The sequence below is a fragment of the Asterias amurensis genome, chromosome 14 (genome assembly GCF_032118995.1).
Source record: "Asterias amurensis chromosome 14, ASM3211899v1".
NCBI classification, from domain to species: domain Eukaryota; kingdom Metazoa; phylum Echinodermata; class Asteroidea; order Forcipulatida; family Asteriidae; genus Asterias; species Asterias amurensis.
The window spans coordinates 13,064,475-13,080,694 of NC_092661.1; the positions used below are offsets into that span (position 1 = coordinate 13,064,475).

Here is a 16,220-nt window from a genome sequence, read left to right on the forward strand (position 1 = left end):
AATTTACGCCTCTCAAAGTCGCCCTTGGCAAAGTCGCCCCTACTAAAACTCGCCCCGAACAAAGTCGCCCCAAACAAAGTCACCTCTCCTAAAACTCGCCCCTTTCAAAGTCGGCCCTGACAGAGTCGCCCCCGTTAAAATTATATTTAACGCACACGGAGCGACTTTGATTTTGAAGTTGGCGACTATGGCTTGGGGACGAGTTGGCTGGCATTTATCACTCGTCGTCCTGCTGCATGCAATAACGTTGTGTACACACGAGCGCACACACATGTACTGTCCAGCTGGCTGATTGTCAAAAAACTACAGGGTGTTTGTTGTGTTTGGTTGTCTAAAAACATCATTTATTTATTGTGCGAAGAAGAGGAATTCAACAAATAATGGCAGCTGGAACATTTTCTCGTCTAACCTCTGCTGTGTTGCAGTCTGGTTGCAAAGCGAGTGGTGTTCTTGGACTGGGGAATAAACGAGTTTGTGTTGCGGCAATGCATGGGAATATTGCTGGACAGTAAGTATGGCAGTCAAACAAAAAGTGCAAGAAATTGCTTGGCATGCAGTTACTGAGTTAGATGCTTTTTCATGTTCATGTACTTTACATATGACTAGACCAGGATTTGAGTAGGACTCTGGAGTCAAACATATTCATATTTAAATGTTTTTCCTTACCCCTTTGTTGTTATTTTTTTTATGGGGAAAATAATTTGTTGTTTCTTGCATTATTATACATTGTTGTTATGACTTGAGTTCAGTGTGTTAATTGTTTGAATTTTGTTTTATCTTCTTCGACTTTTACTGGAATCTAGACTTACTCAGGTTTAAAAATACAAAATAAATTAACAACACAAATAATTAAAGTACATGTACACTTTTAATAACTATAAATTGTACATATTTATGATAAACTATATATAATATTTTTATAGTGATGTTTGTCATGTTTTTATGTTTTTATGTTTGTAGGCTAATCGTTTCTACCACAGTTCTTTGCTAGAAAGATAACAGAACTTAAAATAATGTTTTCTGCCAAAGACAGTAGCATCTTCATCGAACTGGTCTCAATATAAATCATGCTAATTCCCCTTCAAAAATTCTCCAGCCAGCCAGGTTCTTTGCTTGGTTGGTTGCAATGATTGCAGCACCCCTGTGCTGTGGTATAAAGGGTGTGTGATTTTCAGCGATTATTTGTTTTTAAAGTGCGTTGGGCATTCCAGGCATTGCCTGGATAAGCTCATTGTTTGCAAGTAATTAATTAATGTTTTTAACTTCAATTCCTCAACCTTGGACACATTTGAGTCTTTTTACATTTTTTGATTTTGTACACAAAAGATGCATGGCCATATTATTAACCAAATCACTGACCCCTGTTGACTGACACTCGCTCTAGGGCGTGTGACATTGTCCTGCTTTAAGGATAACATGGCATTGACCAGTCGTGTGCTTAAAATGGATTTTATTAAAATATATCAGCATGTGCTGACGACAGTCAGCAGGGATTGAACGAATAAAAGTAGAAACATTTAACAATTTCCATTATCAACCAATCAATCAATCAACCAATCAATCAGTCAATCAATCAATAAATCAATCAATCAATCAATGTTTGTATTTTGTATGAGTTTTAAAGCCAAATAAATAATAACAATAATAATCAATCAATCATCAATCATCAGACATTATTTGGTAGAGTGCCCTCATTCTATTCCGAGGCGCTTCGCAAAGTGAAGGAAAAAATTTAAGACAAAAGAGTTTACAGAACTTCTATCAATCAGTTTCATCGTTAATTCTACTCAATCCAGATCAGACCCTAAGCAGACCTCCTTCATCGGCAAACACTTCTTGACCCTCCGAGATTTCAACAAACATGACATCGAGCAGCTACTTTGGACGGCAGTGGACCTGAAGGAGAGGATCAAGATGGGTGGGGAGATTTACCAGCCTCTTGTGGGTAAAGCAGCCGCCTTGATCTTTGAGAAGAGAAGTACAAGGACGAGGATGTCGTCAGAGACAGGTATGTATGTATTTTATTTATTTATTTACCTGGATTTTACTAACCTTGATTAACCTGGATGTAGAGACTAAAAGCTTACGCTTATTTGCCCCCCTCGACTGAAGAACTGTAACCACATTAGAGGGTGCGTTCGATTAGCTTTCCCGGGTCGACCCCAATCTGCCCCCGATACACTCGAATAGCTTTGACGTAATTCCAGGGGCTCACCTGGGTCAGCCCCAAGTGCTCTGCTTGTGGATCGGGTCACTGGGGCTGTTCCAAGGTGCACGATGTCACCACGAGAGGGTGAGTGATCGTTGGATTAGCTGTTGTCAGGGGCTCATACCAATGAACACAGCGGGGTCGACATAGGGAAGCTAATCGAACGCGCCCAAAAGTAAAAGGTACACGTACATGTATGTTTTTTCTTTTCCTTTGTTGTGCATGTATTTTGGAATACAGTAGGCCTAATTGATTAAGTTGTGATTTTTTGTTTGATAATTTAGGTTTTGCAGCCCTGGGAGGCCATCCATCTTTTCTAACTCAGAATGATATACACCTTGGAGTCAATGAGTCCCTGAGAGACACAGCCAGGTAAGTTGAGACCTTTGATGCCACCATCTAGATTTCTCCTCCTCAATTTAGTTCCCTTGTGTCCAGGCAACGGTATTGAAGGCCCCTTAGTTCTGAAGCAAACTATTGCTTAACAATTTTCTGCTAATGAGCATGATACCAGTCATAAAATTTTACTTGTGACCTGAGCGCAATTTCATAAAGCCTGTAAGCACAAAATCTTTCTTAGCAGAGAAAATGCTACTTAGCAGAAACAGGCTACCAGCCAACATTGCATGAAGTTCATACTCTTGCCACCGGTGCCCGACTCATTTCTTGCTCAGCAAACATGGCAAAGAGCAGCATTTTCTGCTAAACAGCTTTGAAATTAGGCCTTGGTAGTTTGGCTGGTAAATTATTCTACAGTCCCCCTCTTTTAAAGTAGGTTGTCTCTTGAAAAGATAAAGCTTGTAACTTTGGGTTTTTTTGGTTGTTTGTTTTATAGAGTCCTGTCGGGATTTGTAGATTTGATATTCGCCAGGGTCTACCGCCATGAGGACCTGATTACATTAACAGAAGAGGGCTCTGTGCCAATAGTTAATGGCTTGTCAGAAATCTATCATCCACTGCAGTCATTAGCTGATATGTTAACATTACAGGTAAGATAAAACTACAATCAATTGTCCTTCAATGTTTAATTTATTATATTCAACAACTGCTTGCAGAGTATTTGTAGTCAGTATTACTGCAAAGCAATACTGGGCCAGGCATACCAATCGGATTCAAGTCCAAATGTTTTGGTGTTAAGTTGCCATAGAGTGGAGGATATTGGAGGATTCAGTAAGACTATCCCAAATTTCCCCACTTATTTCAAAACATCTTTGCAAGAATGTTTGAATCAACATTCAGAAGTTTACAAACGGCACAGAAGGAAAAGCATGGTGGTTGGGTTGGCTTGGTATCTTTCCTCGCCTTCCACCTTAAGGAACCCAGTCCAAATCACACCAGAGACACTATGTAGACATGGTAGATTGGGTTTTCAGTCCCTACCCGACTGTCGGGTTATTCTCTGGAACGGGGGTTTTCCTCCAACATCTAAAACTGAATTCCTTCCCTGTCTTCTCTCCTTTAAGTTCTTGGCTAGTACCAAAAGTTTGCTTGATTAAGTTCAATCCCAAATCAAATATTTAACCAGTAAGCTTTTAGAATGAAACTACACTTTACTGTAACCAACCTGTACTTTGTCTCGTATTCCAACAAAAAAACTAAAAATGTAGACAAAAAAGTGAACTCTCTTTCATTACCAACAGACCAATGACTGTATGAGCATTATTGGTCACTGGAATTAGCCTGGGTTGGTGATGGACAAAACAACCATTTTGGAAATTTACTTTTAATTCGGCTTATGCCATGATTTGTAATTAGTATAACAAATCATTCATGAAGAAATGAAATGTACTTTTGCTTGTCCTACAGAAAAACTAAAATTGTTAATTTTTTTCCCTTTCCCAATGACTGTAGGAGCATTATGGGTCACTGAGTGGCCTAACGCTAGCCTGGGTTGGTGATGGAAACAATATCATCCATTCTATCATGATGGCAGCACCACGCCTAGGAATCAACCTCAAGTTGGCCACACCTAAGGTGAGTTGCAATCTAGGGGTGCTATGGGGTCACTGACTGGGTTGACACACGCTTGAAAAGTGGAAAGTGTTCAGGACATGACCTTTGCCCAATTTCATAAACCCTGTAAGCACAAAAACTTGCTGAGCACAGAAAAGTATTGCTGAACAGAAACAGGTTACCAGTCAAAATGACATAATACACGTAGGTTGTTGTGAGTGGTGCCCTATTCAATTTTTGCTTTGCAAAGAAATTCGTCAAGCGGCATTTTCTGCTAAATGGCACTGCTTGTGGCATCCTGAAATGGTAGAACCAACTTGTAGATTTGGTGTAGGGTTTATTCTGAGTCTTAAATTGATTTTGCTTTCACTCTTTTTTTTACAGGGCTATGAAATCTTTCCTGAGGTGATGGCAGATACAGTCAAGTTCGCAAAGGAGGTAAATCATTTCACACATAACTCTGTGTTTTCATTATAACTTCTTGTACATTTGTCTGAAGTCTTTGATTAACTACATTGATATCATTGTTTCATACATGTTTGAAGTTCTTGTTATATATTTCATTGCAGTTGATAATTATGTTTTGAATATTTTTTATATTGCATACTTAAATTTCTTACTTTAGGCTCTTCAGCACGTTCATATGTGGATTGTTTCGCTTTGGGTGTTGCTGTAACTGTCATAGTTATTTTGTATAAATGTTAACGATATCATGTGCTATCTTGATCTTGTTATTTAGTCGGTATCATTATTTTCAATCTATTATTTTGTACTGCTTGACCCTAGAGAAAGATTCCACACCATAATTCACTTCAGTTATACATTCCTTGGTCCTGTAAAAATATTCCACAACATGTATTTCACAGAGCTAGTATACTTAATTATTGCTTAGACCTGTTGTTATGTTCCAAACCATGTATTTTTAACACTAGTCAGTTGTACATAATTATTGCTTATGAGTTAGTCAGTTGCTTATTGCTTAGCCCTCAAGGAAAATTTCTCAACATGTATTTGACAAAGCAGTCCTTTTATCATTCAGGCAAATACTGAGGTGTTTGTCACCAATGACCCAATGGAAGCCTGCCACAACGCAGACATCGTTGTTACTGACACATGGATTAGCATGGGCCAGGAAGAAGAGAAGGTTGAACGCTTGAAGGCTTTCAAAGGTTATCAAGTCACAAAGAAGGTAGGATGCCGGACTTCAGATAGTGTTGTTTTGAGGAGCTTTTAAAGGCAGTGGACACTATTGGTAATTACTCAAAATAATTATTAGCATAAAACCTTTGTTGGTGACGAGTAATGGGGAGAGGTTGATGGTATAAAACATCGTGAGAAACGGCTCCCTCTGAAGTGCCATAGTTTTCGAGAAAGAAGTAATTTTCCACGAATTTGATTTCAAGACCTCGGGTTTAGAACTTGAGGTCTCAAAATCAACCATCTATACGCACACAACTTCGTGTGACAAGGGTGGTTTTTTTCTTTCATTATTATCTCGCAAGTTCGATGATCGATTGAGCTAAAACTTTCACAGGTTTGTTATTTTATGCATATGTTGAGATACACCAACTGTGAAGGCTAATCTTTGACAATTACCAATGGTGTCCACTGCCTTTAAGCTACCAATGTTAAGTGAGTAAGGTTTGTGGTGACACCATTAATGGCAAACTATACCACCTCGAACTATAATATGCATTAAACATTACAAAGTCAACCCTCCTACTCTTTGACCATTCAATAATGACTTCTGCAGATGAATGGTTGGTCAGCTCGATGGGAAATGCTGGCAATAAGAGTAGAAAGACTTAAATAATGATGTACATGTATGAGGACTACATTTAGCTGTGCTGTAATGACTGATTTTTTTTTTTTTTTTTTTTTTCAGATGACGGATGTGATGGTGAAGGATTGGACCTTTCTCCATTGCCTGCCAAGAAAACCGGAAGAGGTTGACGATGAGGTGTTTTATAGTAAAAACTCCCTTGTGTGGCCAGAGGCGGAAAACAGGAAGTGGACTGTCATGGTAAGACCTGTTACCACCATGTCACACAAAAGATCTTTCTAATTTAAAACACCTTTCAAAGAGGACTGGAAAGATCTGAAATGCCAAAACACCCTAACGCTTGTGTACAAAAAAGAGAAGGGGCTTGCTACAGTGATTGTGATGTGGTGGGGAAGCTCTCTGTTCCACCTTACCTTTTGAATATATGTGAGGTGTAATTATTATAGTTTGTTTGCCGTATAACATCGCTCTTACCAATACATGTAAGTTCCACACGTCCACTTCATTTGATAATTCATCACCAGGAGTATCATTTATGACGGGCATGATCACATGATAGAAAAGGTGTTCTATTGTCTTAAGTAATATTGTATGTGCACCAAAATTATGGAATGATCAACTCTGTACACCTGACCCCTTACTTAAAGGGATGCTGCAGTGAATTAAAATAAAACAGTTAATTTTGCTGTCATTTATTTCTGATATATGTGTTGAACATCAATAAAATGTGTTTTGTTTTTTCCCCGACATATCTCACTTGCGTAATTAGCGAATAAGTCATGCCCCCCCCTTTTGTGTATTGTTACCGCCCCCCTTCCATCGACGTCACGTCGGGAATTCAAACATATCGTCGGCAAAAAGAGTCTGGTCCCTAACTACACGCGCCTAGGTACCAGGCCACACAGTTCACACGTCTCTATATGCACACAGCCAGGGGGCCCGACGGCTCGGGTTCCCGACATGACGTCACGTTTATGCAAATGAAGGCTCCCTTTTAGGGGCGGGGTGGGTTCCCCTAATCTCTTGAAAACCATTTTTAAAATACTTGCGCATTTAATAAAAAATATATAAAAATATTTCAGGTTTAAAAAGTCATGTTTAATCGTTTAAATTATTTAAAAAAACACTGCAGCCACCCTTTAATGATATTCAAAACCACTTTTTAAGAATCATCTCTTTGAATCTGCTTACAATTAGTCCATTGCACTTGTCATCTCCACATGAACTTCTGAGAACTCTTTTGTACTAAATGTTCTTCCACTGTGCTTAGTGCCTTTGAAAATGCAACTAAAATTATTGCGCTATACAAAATATATGATGATTGATTGATGTCTTGAACTGCAACATAAGGTTTTCTTATAACTTAAAGGCAGTGGACACTATCGGTAATTGTCAAAGACTAGCCCTCACAGTTGATGTATCTCAACATATGCATAAAATAACAAACCTGTGAAAATTTGAGCTCAATCGGTCATCGGACTTGCGAGATAATAAGGAAAGAAAAAACACCCTTGTCATACGAAGTTGTGTGCATTTAGATGGTTGATTTCGAGACCTCAAGTTCTAAATCTGAGGTCTCGAAATCAAATTCGTGGAAAATTACTTCTTTCTCGAAAACTATGGCACTTCAGAGGGAGCCATTTCTCACAATGTTTTATACCATCAACCTCTCCCCACTACTCGTCCCTAAGAAAGGTTTTATGCTAATAATTATTTTGAGTAGTTACCAATAGTGTCCACTGCCTTTAACATTTTTATAATTATTTGATTTCTACCCAGGCTGTTCTACTTTCCCTGCTGAAGGATCACACTCCCTCGACTCCTAAACCATCTTTCTAAGGACAAGACAGGGTATGTCTCTAATTGGTCAGTATTTCCTTGGCTGTGTCCAACACGGCTGAAAGTTGCAATTCTTCGGCAATTTTATTCTTTCAAATAATAAATGTATATTTTTGCGCTGGAATGTCTCATTGGATCAAAGATCATTATCTGTAAGTGCAGTTGAATATTACTTTATTTGTCTCAACTAGTAAAACTATAAACCTCTTTTGCAATTTTCAGCCTACCTGTCTGAAAAAAAACTATACTGAAATTAGCGTTCAAGTTGGATTGAACAAAGACAAATTTAATACTAACTTTGAACTTGCCATCTCCAGATTAACGTGCTAGCCACTCTAACCAACTGAGCTATTTAGCACTAATAATTAATAATGTTTGTAATACAGGGTACTGCTATGGTTAATGGACTAGTATAATAGTTAGCGTAAAAGTTGAGATCATTCAATCATGCCAAAATTGAAGTCAGCTCAACATTTATATAACTAGATATATATTTGTGACGTCTCGGTACAAAGGTTCAAAGTTTCAAAGGTGCATGTGTAGTTATTGTGTTGATTACTTGATTGAACCGATTGAAGAAGCATTAATGTATTCAGTATTGGAAGAGACACGAAACCAAAGCTAAGGGCAAGAGAGGCTTCCATTGAACTTTAGACCTGATAGAAACTTACTTCTTACTAGTTTGTTACACTGGTAGTAAATAGTACTACTTTACTTATGTTTTCGCCAGCCAGTAATTCTTGTGTTGGCAGTCCTGAAATATTTACTTTATTTTATTGTTATCTGGTAAGAAAGGATGCCTAATCACTGAACTTAATCACTGTAGCTCATCAGCCTGAGGAAATCTGTAATAAGCCGGCCTATCTGAACCAGAAACACTGGGGTTAACCCCTACCCTTCCATGATAAGTGTTCTCTTTTACGAACACTACACATCCTAGTCACAAGGCTTACAGCTGAATGTACCATCCGAAGGACAAAGCAAATAATTATTACAACTGGACTCAAACCCACCTTCTGCTGATCAGAAATGCCATAGCCATGAAAGCTCAAGTGCAGTACTAGCGCTTAACGACTAAGCCACGCCACGCCACATGCTTTTGTAGTAGAATGTCACACAGTACTTTTTAAAAATATTGCTTTTAGAAACTTATGTCAAATTGCTCAAGCTGTTGTGTTTTCGTATTTTTATAGATGTATTAAAGGTTGTAGGCTACACCTTGATGAAACTAGGCCTAGCTTATATGTGTAATAAAAAAAAGCATTTGATGCAGCGGACCTCTTGCCAGTTTGAGCTTCCAAAATTTTGAGCCACAAAGCGGGCCCCTAGTTAGAATTTGTTCCTCATATTGAAAAGGGAAGGAGATATTGTACCACTTGAAATACTTTCTATCTGATGTATCACGCACTGCATAATTATTCCACCCGAAATGTATTCTTCGCAATTGTCGTTGCTAATCTGAAATAATAACACAAGAAAAACACATTTTCTCTTTGTTTACGCTCAGTTTATTTAGAGTTATTAAAAATATAATTCCTCTACTTTATTTAACAGTCCCAGGACTACAGTCCCTCTACAAAGTAAACGATTTTTCTTAAAAGATGGTAAAGTTCTGGATTTTTCCTCTTGGCAAATATGGTAAGAATCTGTTAAGCCTTTTTGAGGTATGCCGGACGCGATAGGAGTGTACTGTTTGGTTTGGGTGTATACAGACACATTTACCCAAACCTTGTAGCATTCTTATCACCATATTTCGAAAAGGCTTATTAAAATAACCGTTCTTGTTCTCAGGAATTGCCGAAAGTCCTCATCCTACTTCAAGGCTCAAAATGCTGACTGAGACAGATTATTTGTAGGGTGAGGTGTGCCAGACCCTTACACAGGTCGTACACCCCGCCCCTCCCCTCCCCCAACACACAGTTCATCTGGTATCAGTTACTTTCATAGACATTGACATAAATATATTCAGATTCCCCTTGCTTAAGAAAAAGTCTACCGCCATCTACATGTAGTGTGGTGCCTGAATTTGTAACTGGCATCATGAATATAGAAAAAACAGTATGAAGGAACTAGACATTGTACACTTTGATTACAGGTGGGCTGCTTAGGCATAAACTCACAGCAATAATAAGTTATCACATTCTGAAAATGCAAAATTACCTAAATCAGAAGTATTTTATACATTCCAACAACATAGTGTTTCAAAACATAGAAATTAATACTTTCATATAAAAAAAAATGTATAAAGTTTTCATACTGAATAGGCGTATGTGAAATACGTAAAAAATACTTTGTACGATATATTGCTGTTAAATTTTCAAGCTAGGCTCTACTAGAAATGTTTAGGCAGCATTGTTCAAAGTGACCCTGTGGTTCAACTAATTAGCAATGCATGGTGTTCATGATAAACCATCTCAACTCCTTTGGAGTATGCAGCACCGGCCACCAATATGGCGCACAGGTTGCTTATCAGTATCATACACATCACTGTTCTGTGCCCTCATAGATATCCCTTTACTCCTGGGCGATGAGAAGCAATTATGGTGAAGTGTCTTGCCTTAGAACACAAGTCTCACAACCGGGATTGGAACCCACAGACTGATGACTCAGCCATTAGAACTTGAGTTCGATGCTTTAAAGGCACTGCCGTTGATTTCACAAAACTCTTCCTAACTTAGGATTAATCTTATGACTTAGGACGAGTCCCAACCCTGCACTGTAGCATGCAGACCTTAAGATTAATCCTAAGTTAGGACAAGTTACTCGTCCTAACTCGAGATAAGACAAGTCCTAACTCTTTGTGAAATCGACGGCTGGACACTATTGGTAATTGTCAAAGACTAGCCTTCACAGTTGGTGTATCTCAACAAGTGCATAAAATAACAAACCTGTGAAAATTTGAACTTTTCGCGCAAGTTGTGTGCTTTTAGATGCCTTGAATTCGAGACCTCGGCTGAGGTCTTGAACTCAATTCAAATATTTTAGTGAAAAATTTCTTCTTACTAAAAATCTACATTACTTCAGAGGGAGCCGTTTCTCACAATGTTTTATACTATCAACAGCTATCCATTGCTTGTAACCAAGTACGTTTTTATGCTAACAATTGTTTTGAGTAATTACCAAGTGTCCAGTGCCTTTAAGCCACTCAGCCATGTTACAGAGAGTAGAGGGTTAACTAACAATAACATACAATCAAACAATACAAACAGTATAATATACACACCTTAATCTGATTTTCGATAGCTTTAGAAAACAAAACCCATAAAACCTTCACCATTCCAAACCAATCAAATCCATAGTTCTGGTTCACTCGATATTAATGATAAATATAATTTCCAAGTAAAATTCACCGTTTTTGTACTACATTATCACCTAAATATTTAAAGAAAGTCACTTCTTGTTGATTCTGGGGCAGGGATGGTCGCCAACTCTCTCTTTTTCCTTTTGATGGTGCCTGAGAAGTTAACAAGAAAAACAGACATAAATCACTTTGCACTTAAGCTGCCTGGATAAATTGCTCACTAATGCAGAGCTACATGTGAATTATGTGACCCATATATATAATAACAGTGACTTCTTCTACAGTGCTCGCATCCGTCACTCAGTGATGCTCATGGCGCTCCAACAGTATTACCCCTGGTCACAGCTATTTTCTTTCATTCCTTAAACCATCTCAGCTCCCTAGGGAGTATGCAGCCAATATATGTAGCACACCAAGCTAAATCAAGCACAAGAACTACATACGAATCTCTGCCCTCACAGGTACCCATTTAATCCTGGGTGAAGAGAAGCAATTATAGGCAAGTGTCTGGCCCAATGTCACAAGTGTCATGACCGAGAATCGAACACACAGTTGATGACTTAAGTGCACTAAACTGCTCGGCCATTTTGTAAGGGTTTACAAAAGGGCACAGGAACACTGTGTGTGTAAGCACTGTATACATAGGATTCGAACTGCCTCTACTAGCTACCGGACAATCTCGGTAGTCTAGTTGGTAAGACACTGCTCTAGAATTGCAAGGGTCGTGGGTTCGAACCCCACCCGAGTAATATGCCTGTGATATTTTTTTCACAGGACTCTGGGAAGTACTGAGTATTCAGTGCTAACACACATCGGTGTATGGGTAAAAACCAAAATTAATATTCTTCATCCCCGATGCAAATTTAAATTTAACATCTATTACACTGTACAGTATACTCAGTACTGTCCAAATTTCTGTAAAAAAAATCACAGGCATATTAATTGAGTGGGATTTGAATCCACGGTTTCTGCCAATATAGAGCAGTTGTCTTATACCAACTAGACCATCAAGATTGCCCGGAACTAGATTTCCACTTACCTATAAATTCTTGCTAGTTGCATTATCCCTGTCATAGCTAAGAAGATGTTAACGCTAAACAGATTCCAGTTTTTAGGGATGACTACCATAGAGTACCTGGACCAGATTACACCTGTAAAAAGAAATTATATATAATGTTAAAGATCTTTTAGAACTTGGGAGTCCTCGACTAGTAACTGTCTTTACAGATGATGCTTGTTTCTTATGTAGTGCTTTTTACCTCTGAAGGGCGGTCTGATGTACTCATTATACTTGTTAACAGGTGTGCAGAGTTTTGTTTGCAATTGTAATACCCATTTCACATAATATATTTATATACATACATGTACATGTAGCATTACAAAAACACATTTTCAAGTTGTAGGGAAAGCAAGCATGAACAATTGTGTTTGAGTTTCTGCTTGAAGAGAGTGATGCTGTGCATTTGTCTGAGGCCTTCAGGAAATGAATTCCAGAGTCTTGGTGCTATGTTGGAAAAGGCCCTGTCCCTGTTACTGCCCAAACGAGTTCAAAGAACATGAAGCGTATTTAAGTGCTGATAAAGTGATAGATCTGAGGCCTGGTCTGTTTTGTTTTTACCCATACACTATTGTACACCATACTCAGTACTTTGCCCGAGTCCTGTGAAAAAATATCACAGGCATATAACTCGGGTGGGATTCGAACCCACGACCCTTGCAATTCCAGAGCAGTGTCTTACCATCTAGTCTACTGCAATTGCCCAGTAGCTGTTTTTGGCAGCGGGTCCCGCAACGTTATAGATTTTGTATAGTACTGATTTTGTATTTTGTCTTTAGCTACATCTGGAGACACGTACCTGTGGCTGCTAGAGCTCCTGACTGAGACACACTGAGCTTCTCTGCTGGTCTTGCATAGTCCGCTAATCCTGCTATGACTAAACACTGAAACAAGAACCATAAGACAAACAAAATAAACACAACACATCATGGTTGATCTGAGAATTCAAAAGGCTGTCACTCTAAAACTAACAACAATAATAATAATAATTTTAATTAGAGGATGTTACCCTTGTCATCCACTTGAGTTTTGGAACTGTTTGATTGTTTAAATTCTGTATAAATGTAGATGTAAACAAATAAAACTAACATGTGAAAATTCCATTCCAAATGGTAGTCGCCCTTTGAGAAAATCTGGAGCGGTTATGTCCATGCAGGAAGAACAAACTCAAAACAGGAATACACAATCTAACATAACATTTCCAACACTTACCCATTTAAACATCGGTGCCCAGAAATGAATTGTTTTTAGTCCTGTAACAAACAACAAAGGATTCACACTTGTGTTTATCTGCTCAAAATCTATTTCTTTATTCAAAATTCTAGTCGAGCCCAAATTCTAAAAAAATGTATCCTATTGGTTTTACAAGTCTATACAGGCCATGGCTAATACATCTAAGTAAATGTACCTACATGATGTAGCTCCAGTGTGGTTTTGGCCAAAAGAACTACATGTATAAGCATTTTGTGCTATGATTGGTAATTAGCCAAAGGTGACCCTGTTTAGTCTGCTAAATCAGAAAAAAATGCACAAATGAATAGTTTGAATGATACAATCATTAAAGGAACACGTTGCCTTGGATTGGACGAGTTGGTCTATAAAAAGCGTTTTAAACCAATTGTTATGAAATGCATATGGTTAGAAAGATGTTTTAAAAGTAGAGTATAATGATCCACACAAGTATCACCTTTTACGTCAAGAACTAACACGGTCGGCCATTTATGGGAGTCAAAATTTGGACTCTCATAAACGGCCGACCGTGTTATTCGACGAGGTAAAACGAAAAACCACGCAATTTCGAGGCATATTTGTGTAGATCATTGTATTCTACTTTTACAACATCGTTCTACCCATATGCATTTTATAACAAACGATTACATAACGCTTTTCGAAGACCAACTCGACCGATCCAAGGCAACGTGTTCCTTTAAATAGCCCCCTACCCAATTATGTCCCCCCCATAAAAAAAGGAAATGTCTGATTATGCCTGGGACTGAGCCCTGGCTATGAGTAAGTGTATTCTGTCTCAAGGTAAATGTGATGGCATAAAACAGATCCGTTACTGCAGAATATTAACCACAGACTAGGCCTACCACCGACCTGCGGGATGGTTCCATATTGGTTGCCATTTAGCTGGTAAGGCTTTCTCAATCTTGGCATCTAGTTGACTGAATCGAGTGATGGCTTTTGCCTCGGAGGGCGCTGCACTCGTAAATCCTCTCTGACCGAACAAAAACCTGCGGAAGAGCAGTGAGCTCTGTCTACTGACCGCCATTATCTGAAAACGTCAAAAGTTATTACTTATGATAAAGAAAAGTACATTTCTGAAAATACAAAAATAGTTGTTGATCGATACAGAGTAAGCAAAATAAAATGACCAAAATTAGAACCGACATTTAGACACACACAGAGTACCACCACTATCAGAAACAGTACTAACCTCGAAACTACCCCATTTTTTCCACTTTGTCATTGTTAATACTTTGGATAACTCTCCGTATGGCGCCACCACTTTTTCACTCAATTTTACAAAAAGGATATCTCATTGAGGTTAATTAGATACTATATTATTTCATATCGAATGAAAAAAGTGGTGGCGCCACACGAAAACTTTTCCAATACTTTTTTTTAAATATTAATATTATTCATTTGGAGTCTTGTAATTATTGTGAATATTATGAATATTAAAGGAACACGTTGCCTTGGATCGGACGAGTTGGTCAAAACAAAAGCGTTTGTAACCGTTTTTTATAAAATGCATATGGTTGGAAAGATGTTTTAAAAGTAGAATACAATGATCCACACAAGTTTGCCTCGAAATTGCGTGGTTTTCCTTCTACTGTGCGAACAAACATGGTCGGCCATTTATGGGAGTCAAAATTTTGACCCCCATAAATGGCCGACGTGTTAGTCGACAAGGTAAAAGGAAAACCACGCAATTTCGAGGCATGTTTGTATGGATCATTGTATTCTACTTTTACAACATCTTTCTACCCATATGCATTTTATAAAAAAACGGTTACAAACGCTTTTCGAAGACCAACTCGACCGATCCAAGGCAACGTGTTCCTTTAATCTCTTGTGCAACCTAGACCAAGTAACTGGGGCGCTGTACCCATTTTTTGAAATTTTGTCATTATCACACTCACAGTACGACCATGGTACTCCTAGAACTATTTCGGTTCCGTATAGATAGGGAGACGATAGCAGAACGAAGCCGAAATAGTTCTAGGAGTACGACCATGGTACGATTGATATTCGATAATGACAAAATTTCGAAAAGGAGAGTACAGCGCCCAGTCACCACCCACCATGCCCATGCCATGTAGTATTTACAAAGTACTCACTGCACATGACTGTAGTGTAGCATGATGAAGAAATGACACTCTATTTTTATGACCACCCTCAATCCCAAACACCAAGCCCATCCCCACCCACACCATATCCCAAACACACATCGTAAACATGATAAATCATGCAAATTGAAATTGCATGCCAATGCATACGGATACGCCGGGACGGGGGAAATGTCCGTATTCGGTCGTCAGTTTTTCACTGACTGTTGCCAAAAAGCAAAATCTCATTCTAAACCATTGTCGATGAAACAATTGCCTACCTATTATGTAGGGAAAATCCCTAAATGGTTGACGTCTTCGTCTTGCAACACCACAATACTTACGACGACTGAACCCCCGGTACCGATCAGCAAGTAGGTAGACAAGGAAGAACAGCGATTTGAAGCTTTGCCCAACTACGAATCACGAACTGCCCAACTCTGAAAACAACCCCAGTCTGCGCTAAATCACATACACTGCAGTGAGATTCTAATTTCCTTCCTCCATGAGCGCGAGTCGCGGGGGGGGGGGGGGGGGCCGTCGGGCAAGCAAGCCCGTATAGGGCGTTCTAAGAAACAAACATTCTTTGGTAAAATGTTTGTGTTTCGCCTGTTTTTTAGTTTTGTTTTTTTACTTTTGGGGGCTGCCAACATTACCCTCGCAAAACTTTACTGTGGCAAGATTTTCTGAGCTCATAGATTAACAATAAAGAACGCCACCAATAGTGTGACTTGTGTAGGATA

At 38.7% G+C, this 16,220-nt stretch overlaps 2 protein-coding genes across 2 annotated transcripts; one reads left to right on the forward strand and one right to left on the reverse strand.

The window, feature by feature from the left end:
* Positions 1-137: 137 nt before the first annotated feature.
* LOC139946753 (ornithine transcarbamylase, mitochondrial-like) lies at positions 138-9,260 on the forward strand. Its single transcript, XM_071944431.1, has 9 exons — positions 138-508; positions 1,797-2,008; positions 2,494-2,581; positions 3,045-3,198; positions 4,061-4,183; positions 4,547-4,600; positions 5,202-5,351; positions 6,048-6,185; positions 7,725-9,260. The coding sequence occupies exons 1-9, from the start codon at positions 381-383 to the stop codon at positions 7,782-7,784; spliced, it is 1,107 nt and encodes a 368-aa protein (XP_071800532.1). The 5' UTR covers positions 138-380; the 3' UTR covers positions 7,785-9,260.
* A 9-nt stretch (positions 9,261-9,269) lies between these two features.
* LOC139946754 (uncharacterized) lies at positions 9,270-15,877 on the reverse strand. The gene is made up of 6 exons (XM_071944432.1): positions 15,759-15,877; positions 14,243-14,420; positions 13,355-13,395; positions 12,942-13,026; positions 12,125-12,236; positions 9,270-11,238 (listed from the first exon to the last, which is right to left on the reverse strand). The coding sequence occupies exons 2-6, from the start codon at positions 14,415-14,417 to the stop codon at positions 11,175-11,177; spliced, it is 477 nt and encodes a 158-aa protein (XP_071800533.1). The 5' UTR covers positions 14,418-14,420; positions 15,759-15,877; the 3' UTR covers positions 9,270-11,174.
* Positions 15,878-16,220: the final 343 nt, after the last annotated feature.